This window comes from Typopeltis vanoorti, chromosome 2 (genome assembly GCF_054136105.1).
Source record: "Typopeltis vanoorti isolate ZY-2024b chromosome 2, IOZ_Tvanoo_1.0, whole genome shotgun sequence".
In the NCBI taxonomy this organism is placed as follows: Eukaryota; Metazoa; Arthropoda; class Arachnida; order Uropygi; family Thelyphonidae; genus Typopeltis; species Typopeltis vanoorti.
Window position 1 is genome coordinate 28306724 of NC_143550.1, and position 19569 is coordinate 28326292.

At 40.0% G+C, this 19569-nt stretch overlaps 1 protein-coding gene across 4 annotated transcripts in view; it reads right to left on the reverse strand.

Moving 5' to 3' along the window:
• Nucleotides 1–18909, reverse strand: part of Pfrx (6-phosphofructo-2-kinase/fructose-2,6-biphosphatase) — a 512820-nt gene extending 493911 nt beyond the window's left edge. For all 4 annotated transcript variants that reach the window (XR_016549397.1, XR_016549395.1, XM_090404174.1 and 1 more), the window contains exon 1: nt 18817–18909. Coding sequence is in view for 2 of the 4 variants with exons in the window: in XM_090404174.1 (XP_090260300.1) it covers nt 18817–18868 (52 nt within the window). In the remaining 2 variants the exon portion in view is untranslated. The remainder of the gene's footprint in view (nt 1–18816) is intronic.
• Nucleotides 18910–19569: the final 660 nt, after the last annotated feature.

Sequence of the window (19569 nt, forward strand, 5' to 3'; positions counted from 1 at the left end):
TTGGTGGAAAGAATTTATTTTTTGAAGGAACTCCTGTAAGGCATTTTCTGGGCCTTTCCAAATAATGAAGACATCTTTTAAGTATCTCCACCAGACTAATGGTTTCGGATAGGATGTCAGCTTCTAGTTTTTCCATGAACAGATCCAAGCAAATTGGTGACAAGGGACTGCCCATGGCTAAGCCATCAAGTTGTTCATACATTATATTATTTACTTTAAAGTAGTTTGATTTGAGACAATGGCAGAAAAGCTGAGCAATCTCTTAATACATAATATGACTAGATGGCCTCTGTACAGAGAAATCTAAAATCTCTACATCCATTACCACCACACTTATATGGTGTACCAAAAGTTCATAAAGTTGGAGTTCTGCTCTGCCCGATCGTGGACGGTAGAAATTCTCCACCATACCTGCTAGCCAAGAAACCTAGCCGGTCTGTTGAAAGAGAAGATAAAGAAATCTGACTCTTTCATGAAAAATTCTAAGCATTTCAGTGAAAGATTAAAAAGGTATCAACATCTCAAATACAGACATACTTGCAAGCCTAGATGTAGTGTCATTATTCACGAACATACCAGTTGAAGACGTGATTAAGATCATAGAAAATCTCTATCCACACGACATTGCTTAGCTTTTCGCCACTGTCTCAAATGAAATTACTTTAAATTAAATAATATAATGTATGAACAACTTGATGGCTTAGCCATGGGCAGTCCCTTGTCACCACCTTGCATGGATCTGTTCATGGAAAAACTAGAAGCTGACATCCTATCCAAAATAAATCCAAAACCATTAGTCTGGTGGAGATACATGGACAATGTCTTCATTATTTGGAAAGACACAGAAAATGTCTTACAGGAGTTCGTTCAAAAAATAAATTCTTTCCACCAAAAAATCAAGTTCACGTTAGAGTTGGAAAATAACAATCAATTACCTTTTCTGGACACATTAATAAAAAAACGAGAGAATGGATGAATCAAGCTCACAATCTACCGCAAACCTACAGACACTGGACATTATCTTCACTTTAAATCTACTCATCACTACACAGAAAAACTTAGCATCATACATGTGCTCAAAAACAGAGCAACAAATATCATCACGGAAGAAAAAGATCTGCTAGATGAGCTCTCATTCATATCTCAAACTCTAGTCAGAAATGGTTACCCAAAAAAATATAATCCAAAAGATTCTCAATAGAAACAACCCACAACGACAACCTCCAGTCACACAGTATACATCATCCATTGTCATACCTTATGCCGGCTCAGTTTCAACAAAAATAGCAAAAATCATGAGGTCTTTCAACATCAGGGTTGTCTTCAAACCTATTCAAACTATACAACACATGTTAAGATCTAAGGACAGCATCGCCTTCTACAAGTACGCAGGCGTATATAACATCCCATGTTCCTGTGGACTGAATTATATAGGCCAAAAACAACATCACGAAGCTTGGAAATCCAAAAAAAAAAGAACATATAGGGGATGTCAACAACAACAGAACAGATACCTCAGGATTAGCCCATCATTTCTCAATTTCGAACCACTCCATCTATTGTGACAAAAACTCCATGCCGTACATTGATGAAGATTTCAGATGTAGAAACTTTAAAGAAGCTGCAGTGTTACTCTGGACAGGAGACAATCTCAACAGAAATCAAGGCATGATACTAAAAGACATTTGGAAAAGCTTAATAAATTCACTATGTCTAGCAGAACTCAACTTCACGAAAAACTATAAAACGTGATCAACAAACAATGACTAAGACTCCACACTCCATGCTCTTGATGTTACATGTCATTTCAATTTAACTGTTGTTACTTCATTCTTCTTTTTTTTAGCATTTAACGTTAGTGTACCCATTTCTTGTCCTGAAGAAGCCATACAGACTTAAGCTGGCGAAACTTGTCAACGATTGTATATATTTATAAAGAACTATGGTCCACTAATAAATCCAAAAGAAAATTTCTTATACTTACCCTCTTTCCATTTATTTGGAACAGCGTGAGAGTTATTGTTATTATTCCAGACCTACATGGAGTTGCAAGACTCATTGTGAGAGGTTCAATCTTAAACCACACAAAGTCTATCATACCACTACTTAAACCTATTTACTGCCTGCACATTCACCACTACCAGGCAATCAATTCCATGGTCCAACTACCTTCCATGCAAAAAAGAAATTTCTCGTCCTCCTATTCAAACTCCTTTGGCAACTTCGAGGGGTGGCCTCTTGTCCTTACTTCTTCCACTTATTCTACTATATGAAAAAAAATCTTTCCTGCATTAATCCTGTAAATACCTCTTGACAATTTAAATGCCACAATCATGTTCACCTCTTTGTCTTCTATCCACCAAACTCTGCAGTTTGCATGCCCTCAGTCTATCCTCATAATCATCATTGTATAGTCCTAATATCATAGAAATACAATGGAATCATTACTTTTCTCTCTACTGGTTGAAGTCCTTAGTACTGCAGCAATTTTTGGGATTACCCTCACAATATATACTAAACTTTAAATTTTTCTCTATTATCACACCAAGATCCCTTGCCTCACACATCTACTTCCTCTAGTACAGATCCACCAACATAATATGCAGGCTCTCATCGGTGGATCCCAAATTTCATAACCTTACATTTAGTTGCATTAAAACGGAAATCCTCATTCATTTTCCCATCTATCCAGCTTATATAAATCATCTTGAAGGATATCACATCAGCACGATTACTAATAATTCTTCCAAGCATCACATCATCTGCAAATAACTGAATATTCTCCTACAACTCGGTGATAAGGTCACTGAAATAAAAGGTTAAACAACAGAGGTCCCAGTACAAAACCCTCTAGAACCCCACTTGTAACTTTCTGCTTCCTTGATACTGTTGTCTGAAGATATCAGACAGCCAATTCCAATCCAATTCACTAACCTGACATCGCAACCAAAGTGCTGTAACTTAAATATCAGCTTATCATGTGGCACACTGTCAAATGCTTTTGTAAAATAAAAAAATAAATGGCAACATACCTTTCCATCATCAACTGCCCTTGTTACTTTATTATAAAAGGCAGATTACTAAAACAAGAGTACCCCTGACAGATCACATTACCTTCATCTGCCCAATGCTGTATATCTCTCGCTAATTTCTCCAAAATCTTAACAACCAAGAAGAAATACAAAACTAGTCTATAGTTTGAAGCCTACATTCAAACATCTGGAACACATTCCATTGGTTTGAAACATTGACTAGAGCCTGGATACAATGATATTGTGAGATTCCACACTCTCTGGCAATATCAGTAATTCTGCAGCCTTTTTCAAGCTTTCCAATAATTCTTCCCCAAGTGAAACAATCTAGATGATGTCTTTGAGACATTACATGACATCCAAGTTTACAAGTTTATTCCTTCACGAAAAGAGCTTCCCTCAAACACAATTCTCTTAGCGCAGCCTTTTGCCTTTTATCCTACTGAGTGCTACCAAGTCACATTCCCCCTTTGCACGCGATTCAAAAATTTGAATGTGTACCCCCACTTTCTAGTCGAAACTGTCATTTATTCAAATTGCCACAAGTTAATTCACAGAATTAGCAGTTGTAATCTTCAGAAAGTGTTCATCCTTAGGTTTTGGACACCAGTATATGCCAGTCTGTGTCTTGAGCTGTGGTGGTAGAGAAGTTGGCAAGGACTAGGATTCAGAAATGGATTGATAACAGCAGCATTCTTTGATGGTCAGCATGAATTTGTTAGGTGGAAGGCATGTTGTAGCAATCTGATTACATATTACAACAAGGTGACAAATTCAGTTGATAAAGGAGATGCATATACAGTGGTTAACTTGGATTTTTCAAAGGTCTTTGATAGACTGCCACATGATAAGTTAATAGCAAAACTGAAACAGGTGGGATTAGATAACAGAGTAGTAAGTTACATAACTGATTGGCTGTTGGACAGGTATGGTATCAGCAGGTTGTGTATGGAGGAGTGGTATCCCAAAAGAGGAAGTTCACTAGTGGAGTACCACAGGATCTGTTTTGGGAGCATTATTGTTTAACTTGCACATTCAATGCACTGGGACTAACTTACATGGAAATTTGCAGCTATTTGCCAATGATGTGGGAAGAACTAACTATGACAAGCAGAACATGCACTGCCTGGAAAGAAGCCAACAGACACTCACATGGGCAAGGTGCATCATGCCATGTAACAAGTCACATGTTTGTAGCCGGTATAAATTAGAAGAATATAATGCTCCAAAGTCAGTGTCGAGCTGAAACTGCTGCAAGAAAGGAACTGATGAAGTTGGAAGAGGCAATGGGATAGGATGACATATTGCGGGCCTATCTGTTTGGTAAATTGTTGAAAAATTGGGCTCTCTCAGATCAACAACCAATGATAACATACTGACATGTAGGTGCTAGCCACAGCAGACAAACCATGACCATAGAGTGCTGGGAAGGATAATATGTAAAACCCATCATTTATTGGCAGACTCATTGAATGTGGAGTTCCAGGCATCAACTGGAACAACAATCTGCACAAAAACACTGGTTTCCATGGTAGGACCACAATATGCAAGCCCCATAATGAACATGCAGTGGTTAACTTGGTGCAAAGGACGTGTACAGTGGGATCTAGCTTGGAAAGCTGTGTTATGGTACAACAAATCAGCTACACCCTCTATCGAGCAGATGGACGCCTGGTGAACATCTGTAACCAGAGTGCATAACTCCAACCATGAAATTCAGAGGTGGAAATGTGATGGTATGGTCCTGTTTTTCCTGGTTTGGCCTCAGACTTAGACATTTGTTTGTGTTGCCACAAACAAACTCTGAGAGTTAACTGAACATTCTGGACAATGCATTGCTTCCTGCTTTGTGGCATTTCTACAGAATTAATTATCTCTTTCAGCAAGACAAAGCATCGTGCATTAAGGCTGCTGCTGTAACTGTGTGGTTTGTGGACATGAACGTCACCACACTTGACTGGCCTCCACAGAGCCCTGATCTCAATCCTACTGAACATCTATGGGATGAACTAGAGCATCGGGTGAGGCCAAGGGTCATCTGCCCCCACAATAGTCCAGGACCTCATTATACATTCAAATTCTCTGCAGACTCTCAGGCAATGCATTCCAATCGTTCATACCTCTCCATACAAAAAACCTGCTTCTCACTCTCCTGCTCACATCCTCCTTATATAGCTTTGAGGAACCTCTTGTTTTCTCCCAATCTTCTACCATTTTATGAAAAACGACTTCAACGTTAATTCTATAACAACCCTGTACTAACTTATGTTTCTATCATATCACCCCTCTTCCTCCTATCCACTAGACTCTGCAAATTGAATCATCTCAACCTTTCTTCATATTCAGCATTCCAGAGACCTGAATTTATTTTGTTTAATTGCCTCTGGGCCCTCTCCAACATCTTTTCATCCTTTTGAAAAGCAGGTGACCAAATATGTGCGCAGTGGTCCATATGTGGTGTAATCAGAGCCTTATACAATAGAACCAAAATCTCCTTACTTCTACAGCATCCTCCGCATCATTCCCAGAATTTGTTGTGTTGTCCTCACAATTTTGTCAATTTATCCTCTAACTTTCAGATCCTTATCTAACATCACCCCAAGATTTCTTATTTCCTCCACCTTCGACAATATATCCCCACCAAGAGTAAATTCTACATCCCATCTTTGCCTTCCAAATTTTAAAACCTTACATGTTGCAACACTGAACTGGCATCCCCACTACGTGCCCATTCACTCAGTTTATTCAAGTCTTCTTGTAAGGCCACAACATCTGCTCTACTCCTTATAGTTCTTCCCAACTTTGCATCATCTGTAAACAAATGAATATCGCCATTTAAATCTTCCCCAATATCATTAACATACAGGTTAAATAGCAATGGCCCTAAAACAGGTCCCTGAGGCATACCACTAGAAACTTTCATCTTCTGGGATATTGCTTCCCCCCCCCCCCCCAATACAGGTAGTGACCTGTTGATACCAATCAGACAGGCAATCTCCAATCCAATATCCAATCCAATCCACTCTAGCAAGATATTACCAAATGAAACATTGATAGTCAATCAAAAGCCTTTGCAAGGTCTAAGTCAGGGGTCAGTGAACCAGGGTAAATTACCCCAAGTGGCGTAAAAACAAAATTCTTGGGGGTGTTAAGTTCTGAATGAAACTTGAATTAAAGTAATTTACGTTTCATACAGACTTAACATGGGCCTTACACTTTGGAAATAAATACTGATATATCAGACTTACTGAGCACTTGTAAATTAACCAAATGTTACTAAAATGTTACTAAATCCTTCAATTTTAATTTTGTCTTATATATTGTAAAGTTTTATAAATTATTAAGTTGCTTAAACCTTACTGTTTTGCAAGTACTTAACAATTGCTGGAAAAGAGAGATAATCCTATTATGCGAAAATGGCCGAAGTCTATAACATGTGCAACGGAGTACTGGTATATCTTTTTGTAAGCATGCTACCCTCCCCCTCCTACACTCCGTAGATTGCGTGAGGATTCTGTGTGGGGTGATGTGTACTTGGTGACGTGAGATGACACTAAAGATATTGGAAGGAGAAACTGATGACGTAGTATGAACGGTTGGCACGCAGTTTAAAAGGCATGCAGCGCTGAAAATCGGGCCTTGCTCCTGTTCTCTGGTTCCCATGCTCTCAGATGGTCTCGTAGATCGTGTGCCATTCTGTTAAAGTCACGACCAATTTTGCATTTGCTTACAATTTTTGATTGTTTTGTCTTTTTTTTCCTAACATCCTTTTTTTACTAACGTTGTTAATTGTTACTAACCTTAACTTGCTAGTAGCACTTCACTTTGAAGTGCTACGGGATCTTTCTCATAGGGTCTTCGGACTCTAATACTTTTTATTTTTTTTTTTCTAGACGAAGAGATCAAGTATGAGTCGACTGACGCCCCCTCCCCCAGGACCCAGACCTTAGGAGTGGAGATTCCAGGGTTGGAAGACCCCAGAGTTCTAACAAAAGTTCTAAAGGAGACTGTAGGAGCACAGAATATCTTCTCCTTCACCACCTACGAAGGGGGTAGATTTCTGCTCGTCGTAAAGAACGTGATGACGAGGGATAAGCTTTTAGAGGGCTTCCAAGTTCCAAGGGAAGCAGGTGAACCCCACCATGGTTGGGTCCCAAGTGCGCCAAATAAGAATCAGCCACTTCCCCACGGAGTACATCGAAGCCGGAGACGACGTGCTCACTCAAACATTTAATAAGTGGGGGAAAGTGAGTAACATCAGAAGAGCGTCTGCCAGAAAGACCCTGCCTGGTTCTATGGAGAAGTCACCTTCACCATGGACATGCGACAGCCTGTACCAAACTTTGTCACCATCGGTACATCGCATGTCATGGTTCAATATCCCGGAGTGCAAAGACAGTGTCTGCGATATGGCTGGCTCGATAGAACATCTGGGTAGTGACTGCCCCCCCCGAGCCAAGTGCTTTAACTGCATCGCCGTCGGGCACATATCTCATCAGTGCCCACCACCCTGCCGAAAGTGCGCAAGCACCGAACACAGTAACATCTTGCTCTGCGTACCTTTGCAGAGCAGGCAGGGGCGCCCATTGAGGCACTTTCTCTGCAGCCTGCCCGAGATGCTGAATTTCCAAATCTTCCTACCAACAGCAGGGAGAAGAAATACCCAAACCATCTTAGGTAAAATACCGAAGCGTCAATCTGCAGCAACACCAGCAGAAGGAACTGTTCCCCCCCCCCCCCAGCAACAACATCCGCTGTGGAAACAGTCCCCCCCCCCCCCGGCCACTTCTGACATTATACAACCTACACCGGAAGTACAACATCCATCCAAGGGTAATACGGATGAAGCTATGGACAGCACTATACCAGCTATTCCCCCTCCCCAACAACATCAGAGGAAGCTTCGTCTGTCGACGCTTCAGAGACCTTCCCTGTAGAAGAAAACACCATAAAAGAGGGGGCACAAGATCTTCCGCCTCCTAAAGAACTCCCAAAAAAAAGGAAGTAAGCGGCTTCCCCTAAAACAGATAAGAAACATCAAAGCCGCTCCAAAAGAAGCACGGACTCCACAACATCAGAGTCCGAAATGGAGGTGGAAAACCCCCCCCCCCTCACCATCACAGTATTAATCATAAAATAAAGAAACTAACCGGCTCCCAGTTTAACCTCTACAACTATGAAACGGACCAAAACAAAATAACCAGTTTCAAAATCAAGAACGTTCATCATGAGTTTAAGGTCCTCTCGAGCTTGTGTGTTAAACTGGAAGCTAGTCTGCAGGAAGCTGGATATTCTACCTCCCCCCCTACAGATCGACAACCTTGTCAAATACATAAAACAAAACAGCAGCGTATCAAAGATCTAGGCCGGCTATAAAAACTTCATAATGCCCCCCCCCCTTCTATGTCGCCTTCCTTAACATCAGAGGGCTCCGTTCACCATCTAAACAACAGGAGGTGTGGAACATTATGCCAGCCCATAACATCCGGCTCTTGTTCCTGCAGGAAACACACTTCTTTCACTACAAAGACATGCAGGAACTGAGCCATAAGTACCCCGTACAATCATACTAAAGCTTCGGCACAAGTAACACCACCGGGGTCGGGGTACTTATGCTAGCCCCCCCTCCTCAGAGCCTTCCATAACATCCAGAGGGATACAGAAGGGAGAGTCCTTGCCATCGATTGGAAGTACCAGGGCTGTACCACCAGGTACATTAACATCTACATCCCGGCAGACCGACGATCTAGGCCTGCATTCTTCCAGTCACTACATAATTACTTATATGGTGCCCATCATGTCATCCTGATGGGGGACTTCAACTGTGTGGCGGACCCGGCCTACAACAAAGTAGGGGGCAATCCCAACATAGGTACAGTTGGCTACAGGGAATTGGAAATCGACCTTAGTCTGTCAATTGGAACCCCCAATTGACAGACATCTGGAGGGCTCACAACCCCTAATGTTGGGATTACACTTGGACAGGCCAAGGCATCGGCACACAGCTCAACCGTTTCTACTTGTCACTATCCCTTGTCTCCAGAGCCGAAGCAATAAGGCATGTTCTAATCAACTCTTCCATCTCGGACCATAAATTAGTCATGCTCGCACACCATCCTTTAGAAGTTGTAGAAGTTGGTCCGGGGCCCCTGGAAGTTACCACCAGACTTCCCATCCCAGTTCTCAGTTAAGCTTAACCAACTGTGCTCTACTTGGAGCACAGCCAGCTGGGACTGGGACGCGTGGGCACGACTCAAAGTTAGCATCAAAGAAAATATGACCAAATGGGGCCAAGAACGTGCCTTCCAACGAAGAGCTCGGCTCCGTGATCTCTACAAGGAGAGAAGCTGGTTCGTGGCCAGCCATCGCCAAGGCTTTCCATGTCACAACGCCATCCGTGACATTAATCTCAACATTGAATTGGAGAAACAAAAGCAGGTGGAAGAAAAGAACATTAAGATCAGTCTCCACCTCTGCTCAGAAGACAGGCAATCGGTTGCTTTTTACAATAGGCGATACGCCAATACGCCAACTTCCGGCAGGAGTGAACCATTACTACCATCATGGAAGGTGGGTGTGACCACATCACAACACCTAACATCATGAATGCCTTCTGGGGGGTATTACAGTCAACTCTATCAAGACAACAATGCCCCCCCCCCAGGATTACTCCTGTTGGAATGTTGACCCCTTCCCTGCGCACATCCAAGCAGGGTTCGATGCACCTTTTACAGCGGCCAAAATACCTTTTACATGAGCCTTCAAGCAATGCCGTACGAAGAAAGCGCCTGGGCCAGACAGATTAGGCACGGAACTCTACCGAGAGGCCTGGGACCACATCGTCCCCATTCTCGTGGCAATCTTTAACACCTTCCTTACCACCGGAAACATGCCACGGGAATTTCTGGAATGCCATACCGTCTTCATCCTGAAGACCAACAGGGACCCTTCGATCATTAAGAACTGGCGCCCCATCAGTTTGTCGAACACGGATTATAAGATCCTCGCCCGTGTTCTCAACAACAGACTGAAGATCGGGATGAGGTATATCATCAAAAGTACACAAGTGTATGGTGTTTCTGGTCGATCGATGGAGTCAATCTCATCCTCATCAGAGAAGTGCTACGTCTGGTTAACATGAAGAACTACTCTATGGCATTGTTGACTATAGATCTCAACTGAGCGTTCGACAGCATCAGGCATTCCTTTCTCTTCAACATCCTGGAGAAAGTTGGGGTCAGCAGTGGACGCCTCAACATCATCAGAGGAGGCTATAACAACAGCTCCACTCGCCTCCTCATCACCATCCAGAAAGGGGTCAAACAAGGGTGTACCCTCAGTCCGCTGCTCTTTGCACTAGCCCTTGAACCGTTCCTGCGAGCTGTCAACAACTCTCATGCAGTTAGAGGAATCCCGCTTCCTCTCACCACGGATGACTCCGAGATAATCGCCTACGCAGATGACGTGGTGGGCATTCTTAGGGACAATGACTCCGTACTAAACTTCTTTAACATCCTTGAGAAGTTTAAAGTGTCGGGGCTAACAACCAACCCTGACAAAACCAAGATCAAGTTGTACAGAGTCTGGGACCTGAACAACATCCCTGCAAGTCTCATCCCTACTGCCGCCCCTCTCACCATCTTGGGGGTCCCGTTTGAATTACAGCCTGTGCTCAACATAGAACATCTCGACAGCAACACTGGCGAGAAACTCAAGGACTGGAAAAATGGACAGCTGTCACTCTCCTCCAGGGCCGCTGTCAACAAGACCATCATATGCCCTGCGCTTCAGCACGTCCTGAACATTACTAACATTAGCAAGGATCGGGAAATCCGGCTTTACAGGAAGCCCCTAAAGTTCTTCTGGGGCAGTCTATGCCAGGAAGTTGATATTAAGATCCTTCAACTTCTGGAGAAATGGGGGGGGGGGCTTCGGCCTCCCCTCCCTTAACATCAGATACCTAAGCAATACCACTTTCCATCTAAACAGGATACTGCAGCCTACACATCCCTGCAGCTATCCTGTGTGGTATTTCTTGGGTCACAAGCTTCCCCTTTTTGGGATCCCAAGGCAGACATTGTTCCAGAAGACTACAACAGACTGTACCAGCTAATAGCCAAGTTAGCCAGTCTTGGGCGTGGACAGCAGGGTTTTTCTCCCCAGTTTATCTGGGATTTTCCTCCTGCAAGCAGACAAACCGGCCCAGTGAACACACGGATTACAGGCAGGAATACTTAAGACCCAGCCATAGGCCTGATGAATCAGGCCTATGCTGGTCCCGAGCCCAGATAAAATTTGGGGGGGACTGAGATGGTGCTGTACTTCCCCGTAAAAGGGATCTCACGACCGTTATATCATCATAAGAATAAATAAATAAATAACCACCCGTAAACAACAACTACACTTGGTTGTGAAATGCCAGGCCTATCCCAGATACTATACCAGCATGACAGCAAACTTTGGGTCCTGATCCAGGTCCATGGGATGAGAAACTTACAGGAACATCACTGATTCTTGTAGGCAAGCCCACTATTCAACTGATCCTGGCTGGACCTTCCAGGACTGCCCATCTTGCCAAAGTAATGCAAGACTACCAGGATCCCTCTTTCTGGATGTCTACAGATCACACCACATGGTAGCAGGCATTGGATCCCACTGATGGTCGTTTGGAAGAAAGAAAAAAAAAAAGACTCAGGAGAAAGAGAGAAAAGAATACAGGAAAAAAAGCAAAGAAAAGACAAAGAATGAAAAGAGCCAGAAAAGTGGATTTTTCAAGGCATACCAGAAACAGTTTAATGAGAGAGAAAATATGAAAGTTTAGTAGATAATGGAGCTATTCATATCTCTGGTTGGAGATATGGGGATAGCTCCATTAAAAACTAAGACTAATATAAAATTTTAATTAATACTGAAGAGCACTTAAATAAAAGAGCCAATAGTCTTCAGAGCTGAAGAGCACTATTGATGTGATTCTAGTCCTGTATGCAATGCACTAATCTGTCCTTTCTAAGTCTTGAATTTTTAGTTTTAAAAATCTGTAGTCTGTATCTTAGTCTCTGACAGAGACTAAGATAAAGGATAGCTTCATTACCTACTAAGCTTTGCTATATCTCCTATTATCTGATGTCAGGAGCAACATAAAACCTTAGTTTCAGAAAATTCATATACTAGTTTAGTAATATTCTTTAATTACCTGTTGCATGTCTTGGAAGTTTGTAAGTGTAGTTAACAAGGATCTCATATCTAGATTTTTTTCTCGTGTCAAAAATTTAAGGAGAGGTATGCAAATAATGCTGGGCTAAGTAGGTGTCTCATGTTGACTTCAGTGATTATGAAAGTACCTGTACTATAATAATATATGTTCCAAATGGTAAAATTTTTCTGCAAAGTAAAAGAAAAATAATTTATACAGGGTGTTCGGGATTAATTTGACAGTTTCGTAAGGAAAAAGAAAATCTTCTTTGTATCTATTAAATTTAATGAATTGACAAAAAAACATTACAGGCAGAGTTAATTACAATACTATCAACAAGATTTACTCAAAATAACCACCATTAGCATCGATCACAGCTTCAATTCTGCTTCGGAACCTCGAACAAGCTGATGCTACAGTCTCCCTGGGAAGGGCCGCAAAAACTGTTTTAATTTTATCCATTAACTGGGCTTTTGTATTACTGGAAGTGCGATTGGTGTCTTTTTCAACTGCACCCCATACAAAATAATCCATGGGGTTAAGGTCTGGGGAGTTTGGAGGCCAAACATTTGGACTGGTGAAGTCGTAGAAATTTTCAGACAACCATTTTTGACTTTTCCCAGAGGTGTGGCAAGGGGCCGAATCCTGCTGCCATACATACGGCCTACCATTGGCTACCCTTGTTATCCAGGGCTTGACTACAGTTAGCAACTCCACGAACAAAGCCCGAATTCCAATGCCAGGGTTCTTCAACACCTGTTCCTGCAGATTTGCGAGGAATTCTGCTGTACGAACGCAATCAGATCGTCTGCTAGGGATCTTTCTTCTTGCTACATCCTCGTAGTCACCATTGCAAGTCTCTAGTTCATGCCTGATTGTTTTTACTGTATTCAGGGAGCATTGGGCAGCAGTCGTAATATCCTTATTTTGATGGCGGGCACGAATCATCATGATACAAGTTATTCTCTTCCATGATTCAGGTGGGTTCCAGCTATCCATCCTTTCTGACATCTTGTATATGAATGAAGAAGGGTCCAAACTTTTAAATGAAGAGAAGTGTGTGTTAATACATGTAACTTACGGAAAAATATAATTAATTATAAATATGTCAAATTTATCCCGAACACCCTGTATATACCTCACCTATGAAAGGTTATGAACTTACAGTACGTCAGATCAGCATTATGGGTGGGTAAGGTAATTTGATAATCAACAATTCCATATTTGGTCTCCAGAGACCAAACAGGGAACTTTTTCAAACCATTTTCAAACCTTCAATAAGCAGGATGATTTTCTTGCAGGGGATGAAATTCAGCTACCAACTTAAAATATTCAAAAGATTCAAACCTACAGCCTGCAGAAGAGAAGAAGTGCTATCCACTTAGAAAATGGCCAGCAAACTTGGCTACCAGTATGTAGTCAACTATACCAGCTTATTTTTTTTTTTTAATTCTGTAAAGAAAATTAATAGCATGTCCAAAATCAAAGTGTGCTTTTTTTTTTTACTATTATTAAATGCCAAAAGAAAGGAACTCTTGAATTTAAAATGACTGTACATTAGTAGTTTAGCTGAAGAAGCCCCCCCCCCCCCTAACACACATATTACTACTATTTTTTTTCTTCTTTCATTACGTTGCATTTCAATGAGGGCTGTGATAAAGGCTATTCTGAAAATTCATTTACCTTTCCGTCCTAAATGTAGCAGCAGTAGCTCAGTAGTAGATCCAGACCCCAGTTTTGGGAACGGCAATAATCAAATGGTTATTCTTTTTCTTTAACAACTCTTATACTAGAATAAATTTATTTTAGTACAACATTTATTTCAAAAATTTAAATGATACTGTAATTCAAAAAATCATACAGTATTTTTCTGTTATCCAACTAAAAATTCACAATATTATTCTGCTAGATTTCTTGCAGGAAAATATGATCATCCCAGTCACTCCCTCCCTGCATTCACCACTGGTTTAGCTTAAAGAAGCAAACTGTATTTCTAGTCTGCATCATAAATAATGATAAGTGCCTCTGTAGCACAATTGGAAGAACGACAGTAAGTTGAACCCATCAATTGGAAATTCTAAGTTCAATTCTCGTAGTGATGAGAGGAATCTTTATATAGGTTTAATCAACTGAAGGTGAGTTAGCCAATCTCATACAGAGATAGCAGGGTTTTTCTCCCAGAAACTCAGGTTTTTCATTCCACATAGACAAATCAGCATTTGGAACAAACGCAATTTACAGAGAAAAAAATACTTGTGGCCGTGGTAGTGTGCAGTAAATGGCAGTTTTGCTGTAGTTGATGAATTAAATGGTGGAGACGGAGAGTTGTAGAGTAGGTGCCTTCCCTTGAGTCTTTAATACTCCTTGGAGGTGTCATGAATTATGACAAATTAGCATTTCAACAGTTGAGTTGAAATGCTAATTCTCTTCAACCAAATTCCATAATATCTAAAACAAATTCACTATATATTTCTTAGTTTTAACACGTTCATGATAGGGTGGTGTCAAGCAAAACCATGTGGTGCACCGGCAACATATGGTTTTGCTTGATTCTATACAGTTTCTGTTGGAGGGGAGATGCAAGTCATTAGTTAGTGTGTTTTTATCCCAGTTGTCTCTAACTGCACTATTTGTTGAGAAATATAATGATTCTGTGCGTTAATGATGCATAGCTGAAAATAGCCACGTACCCCTTGAAAACCTTTTGCGTACCCCTGGGGGTACGCATACCACACTTTGAGAAACACTGTGCTAGGGAATTGGTAGTCCCTTTGACTAAATTTTTAATCTGAGTCTCAGCTTGTAAAAACCCAAGGGAAGGAAGTAAAAATAGCTCAAAGGCCAAAGTAGCTAAGACCAATTAGCATTTCAGAAGAAATAAAATAGTTATTAATAATAAAATAATAATACAGATAAATACTTTCAGTTATCTTGGATGTGAAATATCATATAAGGAGAAAAAGCCATACAATTAAAACCTTCAAAATTTTTACAGATTATAGGCCTGATAAATAGAACACTCAATCCAAATATAGTACAAAAAGAAATGTGCTTGAAAATATACAATACTTTAGCAGTGCCCACATTATTTTATGGCAATGAAATTTGGGCAACAAACGAGATAAACAAAGAATGAAAATAAGTGAAATGATATTTATGAGAAGAACTTCAAAATACACATTATTAGACCAAAAAAGAAATAGATATTTTAAAAGAACTAAAAACAAAATCAATAAAAGAAAAACTAAACAATTATAATCAAAAATGGATAGAACATGTAAACCAAAATGGCCAACACCAGATATCCTAAACAAATAATAAAATATAAACCAATTAGAAAAAGAAGGCTGGGTAGACCTCAAAAAAGGATATTAGATAGATAATGAGACCAGAACAGACCAATATGGTCTACATCCATAATTAGCACTATGATGATGATGACGAGGCATTTCAGGAGTGGTTGTCAAAGTATTTGAGAAGTTGGTTAAAGACAAAATTCAGGAATTGGTAGGGGGTTAAGGGGGAGTACTTACTAAGTACCCCCCCCAACTTAATCAGTAAGTTACTGATTAAGTCAGTAACTTACTTTCTATAATGTGGAAGCCGAGTTGGACAAAGATAATGATTGATTAGTCTCATCCATCCCTTTAGGATGGATAGAGTCCCCTAATGGGAGGGTTTATGATAAATTAAATGCTGCCAGTTAGTCACTCCTTGCCGAATCCCCTAAGGGCAGTCTTCATGACTGTAATCTGTGTGTGTTCACAGGACGCTTGCCTGTTCTGGCGGACGGAAAACCCAAGTTTCTGGGTAAAAATACCCCCTACCTCTGTATGAAACTAGCTAACTCATCTTTCATTGAAAGACTAAATAAAGGTTTCTCACATCAGATGGGAATCGAACACAAGTCTTTCCAACCAAAGAGCTTCATTTATAGTGACTGAGCTATGAAGGCTCTATAAAGGTAATTGCTATACAGTAAATACTGTTGGACTTAGCAAAAGCTGTCTAATATGATACTGCATGGAATCCTGATATATAAATTACATCAAATTAATATGAAGCTGGTGATATGAATAAGAGAGTGGTTGATGGAGAGATACCAGAGGACAGTAGTTTATACAGATACATACACAGTTCTGTAGAAGGCCTGTGTTTAGTGTCATGCTACAGGGCACTGTACTTGGACCACTACTATTTAATTTGTTCATTAATGATACAAGAAATGAGCTGAGGGGAAATTTTCTGTTGTTTGCAGATAATGCAAAATTATAGCAATAGTCACTAAAGACGATGCTGATATTTTATAGGATGATTTAAATAGACTGGCAGTATGGACAAAGAATAATGGATGCCATAATGCATAACTTTGCCACATATAATTTGGCAAAGTTATGCATTTTGGGGTGAAAAGATTACCAGCTGTACACCACATTGATGAAACTGTACTCCAAGAAATTAATGAAGCCAGAGATTTGGGAGTGTTAGTGGATGGGGGGGGGGATTAAAATTTAGAGAGCACATAGCAAAAGTGGCTAAAACAGCTTATAGAATTACCTGGCTATTGGAGAACACCCTGACATTCAGAGATAAAAAGTTAATTATTCCTCTTTATAAGGCCTCATCTGGATTATTGTGCAGAGATCTGGCTGCCTGGGTTTGAGGTAGAGCAGATTCAAAAGCAAGCAACTAAGATGGTGGCAGGACTGTGTAATACTTCATATGAGGAAAGATTGAAGAGTTGCGAGTTACAGATGAGGCCTTATCAAAGCCTTATAAAGAGAAATAATTACCTTTTTATCTCTGAATGTCAGGGTGTTCTTCAATAACCAGATAATTCTATGAGCTGTTTTAGCCACTTTTGCTATGTGCTCTCTAAATTTTAACACTAACACTTCGAAATCTTTAGCTTCGTCAATTTCTCGGAGTACAGTTCCATCAATATGGTATACAGCTGGTAATCTTTTCACTCCAAAAAAGCATAACTTTGCCACATTATATGTGTGACAAAGTTATGATTGGCTCATGCAGAAAGTTAAGCAAGTTTAAGCACGATTAGTAGTTGGAAGGGAATCAATCATTCGATGCTGTTGGTACACTCTCCCTCAATGAGTCTTTGTACTCCATGGAGGTGTCACATAATAATAATAATTATTATTTTTATGGCATCCATAATGCCTAAGTAATGAATTATGGATGCATAATACATTATGGAATTCATAATGCATAATTAAGGGGGGGGGGAATATGAGAGAGAGACGTAAGTTGCTTAGAGGATGGCTATAGGATTGATGTGGACAAACTATTTCCTTACATTGAGTAAGAGTATGGTTTTCAAGGGAGTGAGGATTAGATTTTTGACTTGAAGAGCGGTGAATGAGTGAAACAGATTGCCAGAGTCAGGTGTGTGTGTGTGTGTGTGTGTGCGCTTTGCTGGTGAGTGATTTCAATGCAAATATGACAGATAATTGTACAGGTATTAATAATGCCGGCCTGGTTGGCCGAGTGGTTAGCTTATCCGCTCTCCAGCCAAAAGGCTGAGGGTTCAAATCCCGCAGTGGGCATGGATGTTTGCGATTGTCTGGGAAAGTGGCGGTGGGTAGTAGATGGCATTGGTGTAGTTCCAGTTCGTGGAGTGAGTGATGAGCATTTGGACTGCCTGGAGATGTCATGTAATAATAATAATTGTTGATTAATGTTTTTAAAATGGACCTATCACTATGAGTCGACAGATTCCATGGAGGTACCTGTATAATAATAATACTTCTAAAAGTTATTAATTAGAATTTTAGCAAATCATGTTTAATACTAAATATAAAAGCAAGCTTATTATGTTTATTAATTAAACATAATAAGCTTGCTACAATATGAATATTTTTTAAAATTCTGATGGCTTCTGGTAGTGGGGGGGGCACACTTAATTCATATGTGGACTCAGTCCTCCTGAGTCCACTAGTTGAACTGTTTAAGTTAAAAGGAATGGCCCCACTAATGCTTGGCAGACTGAACTAATCGGATTTCTTCCTCATAAGCGCAATATCCTACGATCCTGCAGAGAATACGCACACAAATGGTTCAATTACCTATAAAGATGAAATGCTATTTCCGACATTTCAGTTATAATATTTCACATAAACATTTTGATTCAAATATACGCCGAGAAAATATACAGTGATTCTAAATGAAAAGTTCACATCGGATGGTGAGAGATGGACAATCATCACCGTCAATATAGCTCTTTCACCATTTCTTAAAATAAATCAATCAACACATCTAATCACAAACAAAATAAATGATTTTTATAATAATGAAGTATTTTGAAATAATAAATATCTACCACAATAATTTAAACTGAATTATATCTCTGCAAGGGAGCAGTTTCGCTTAAAAATTTTACGCCGGTTTCCAATACCATAAATACACGTGCTCTCATAGTATGCACAATGTCATGGAGCTTTCATTGATAACAGTAGTGGAATAAATATATATAACAACTGTCTATTTTCATAACGTATGAATTAACAGATATTGTCATTATTTTTAATAAGTTAACCAAATACAACAATAATATATATATCATTTATCGTTTACCTCTAATAGGAAACGGCTTAGTTCCATTGATATAAACATCACCCATAGACATGCTACCGGCAAGTAACCACACTCACACTGATCTCTTCAAAAACGCAAGTCAAGTGACTGGTGTTACGATGGAAATTCACTCTATACCGCCTTTCTAAGAGAAAACATCATGTGACTATACGCAATTTCAACATGCATGGCTACGTTACGTAAGTCACGCAAAGTTGTGGCTGACGATTACTCTGTAATCTAGTTTCATAACTCATTTTCGGAGCATTCTCTAGTAATTTATGAGCATCTCTTTCCATTATTGTAATATATACAACAGGAAAAGTGAATACCGTGAGAACAAGGAGCGGTATGCGAGAAAGGTACAATATTTCAATAAAATATTCAAATATTTTAAGTAGTGCATCTGAATAAAGAATGATAAAGAAATACAAACTTTTTATCGTTTTTCAAGTTTCTTTTTTGTGGAGGATAATTGCTGGAATCTTTTTTTCTCCCTGTTTAGATGCATTCCAAAGTTTTCTATTTCCACACAGAACTCTGGAAAAGGAGAAAGAAATAGTAAAAGAACAACAGATGTACAAGGATGTTAAAATAAATCATTCGATATGGTATATGAATTACATAACTAAGTACCAAGTTCATCATTATATTAGTGCATCTAAACGGGGATAAAAAAGCTCTAGCAATAATGCTCCCCCCCCCTAAAAAAATGTAGTTTCATAACTCATTTAATCCACTTAAGTTATAATA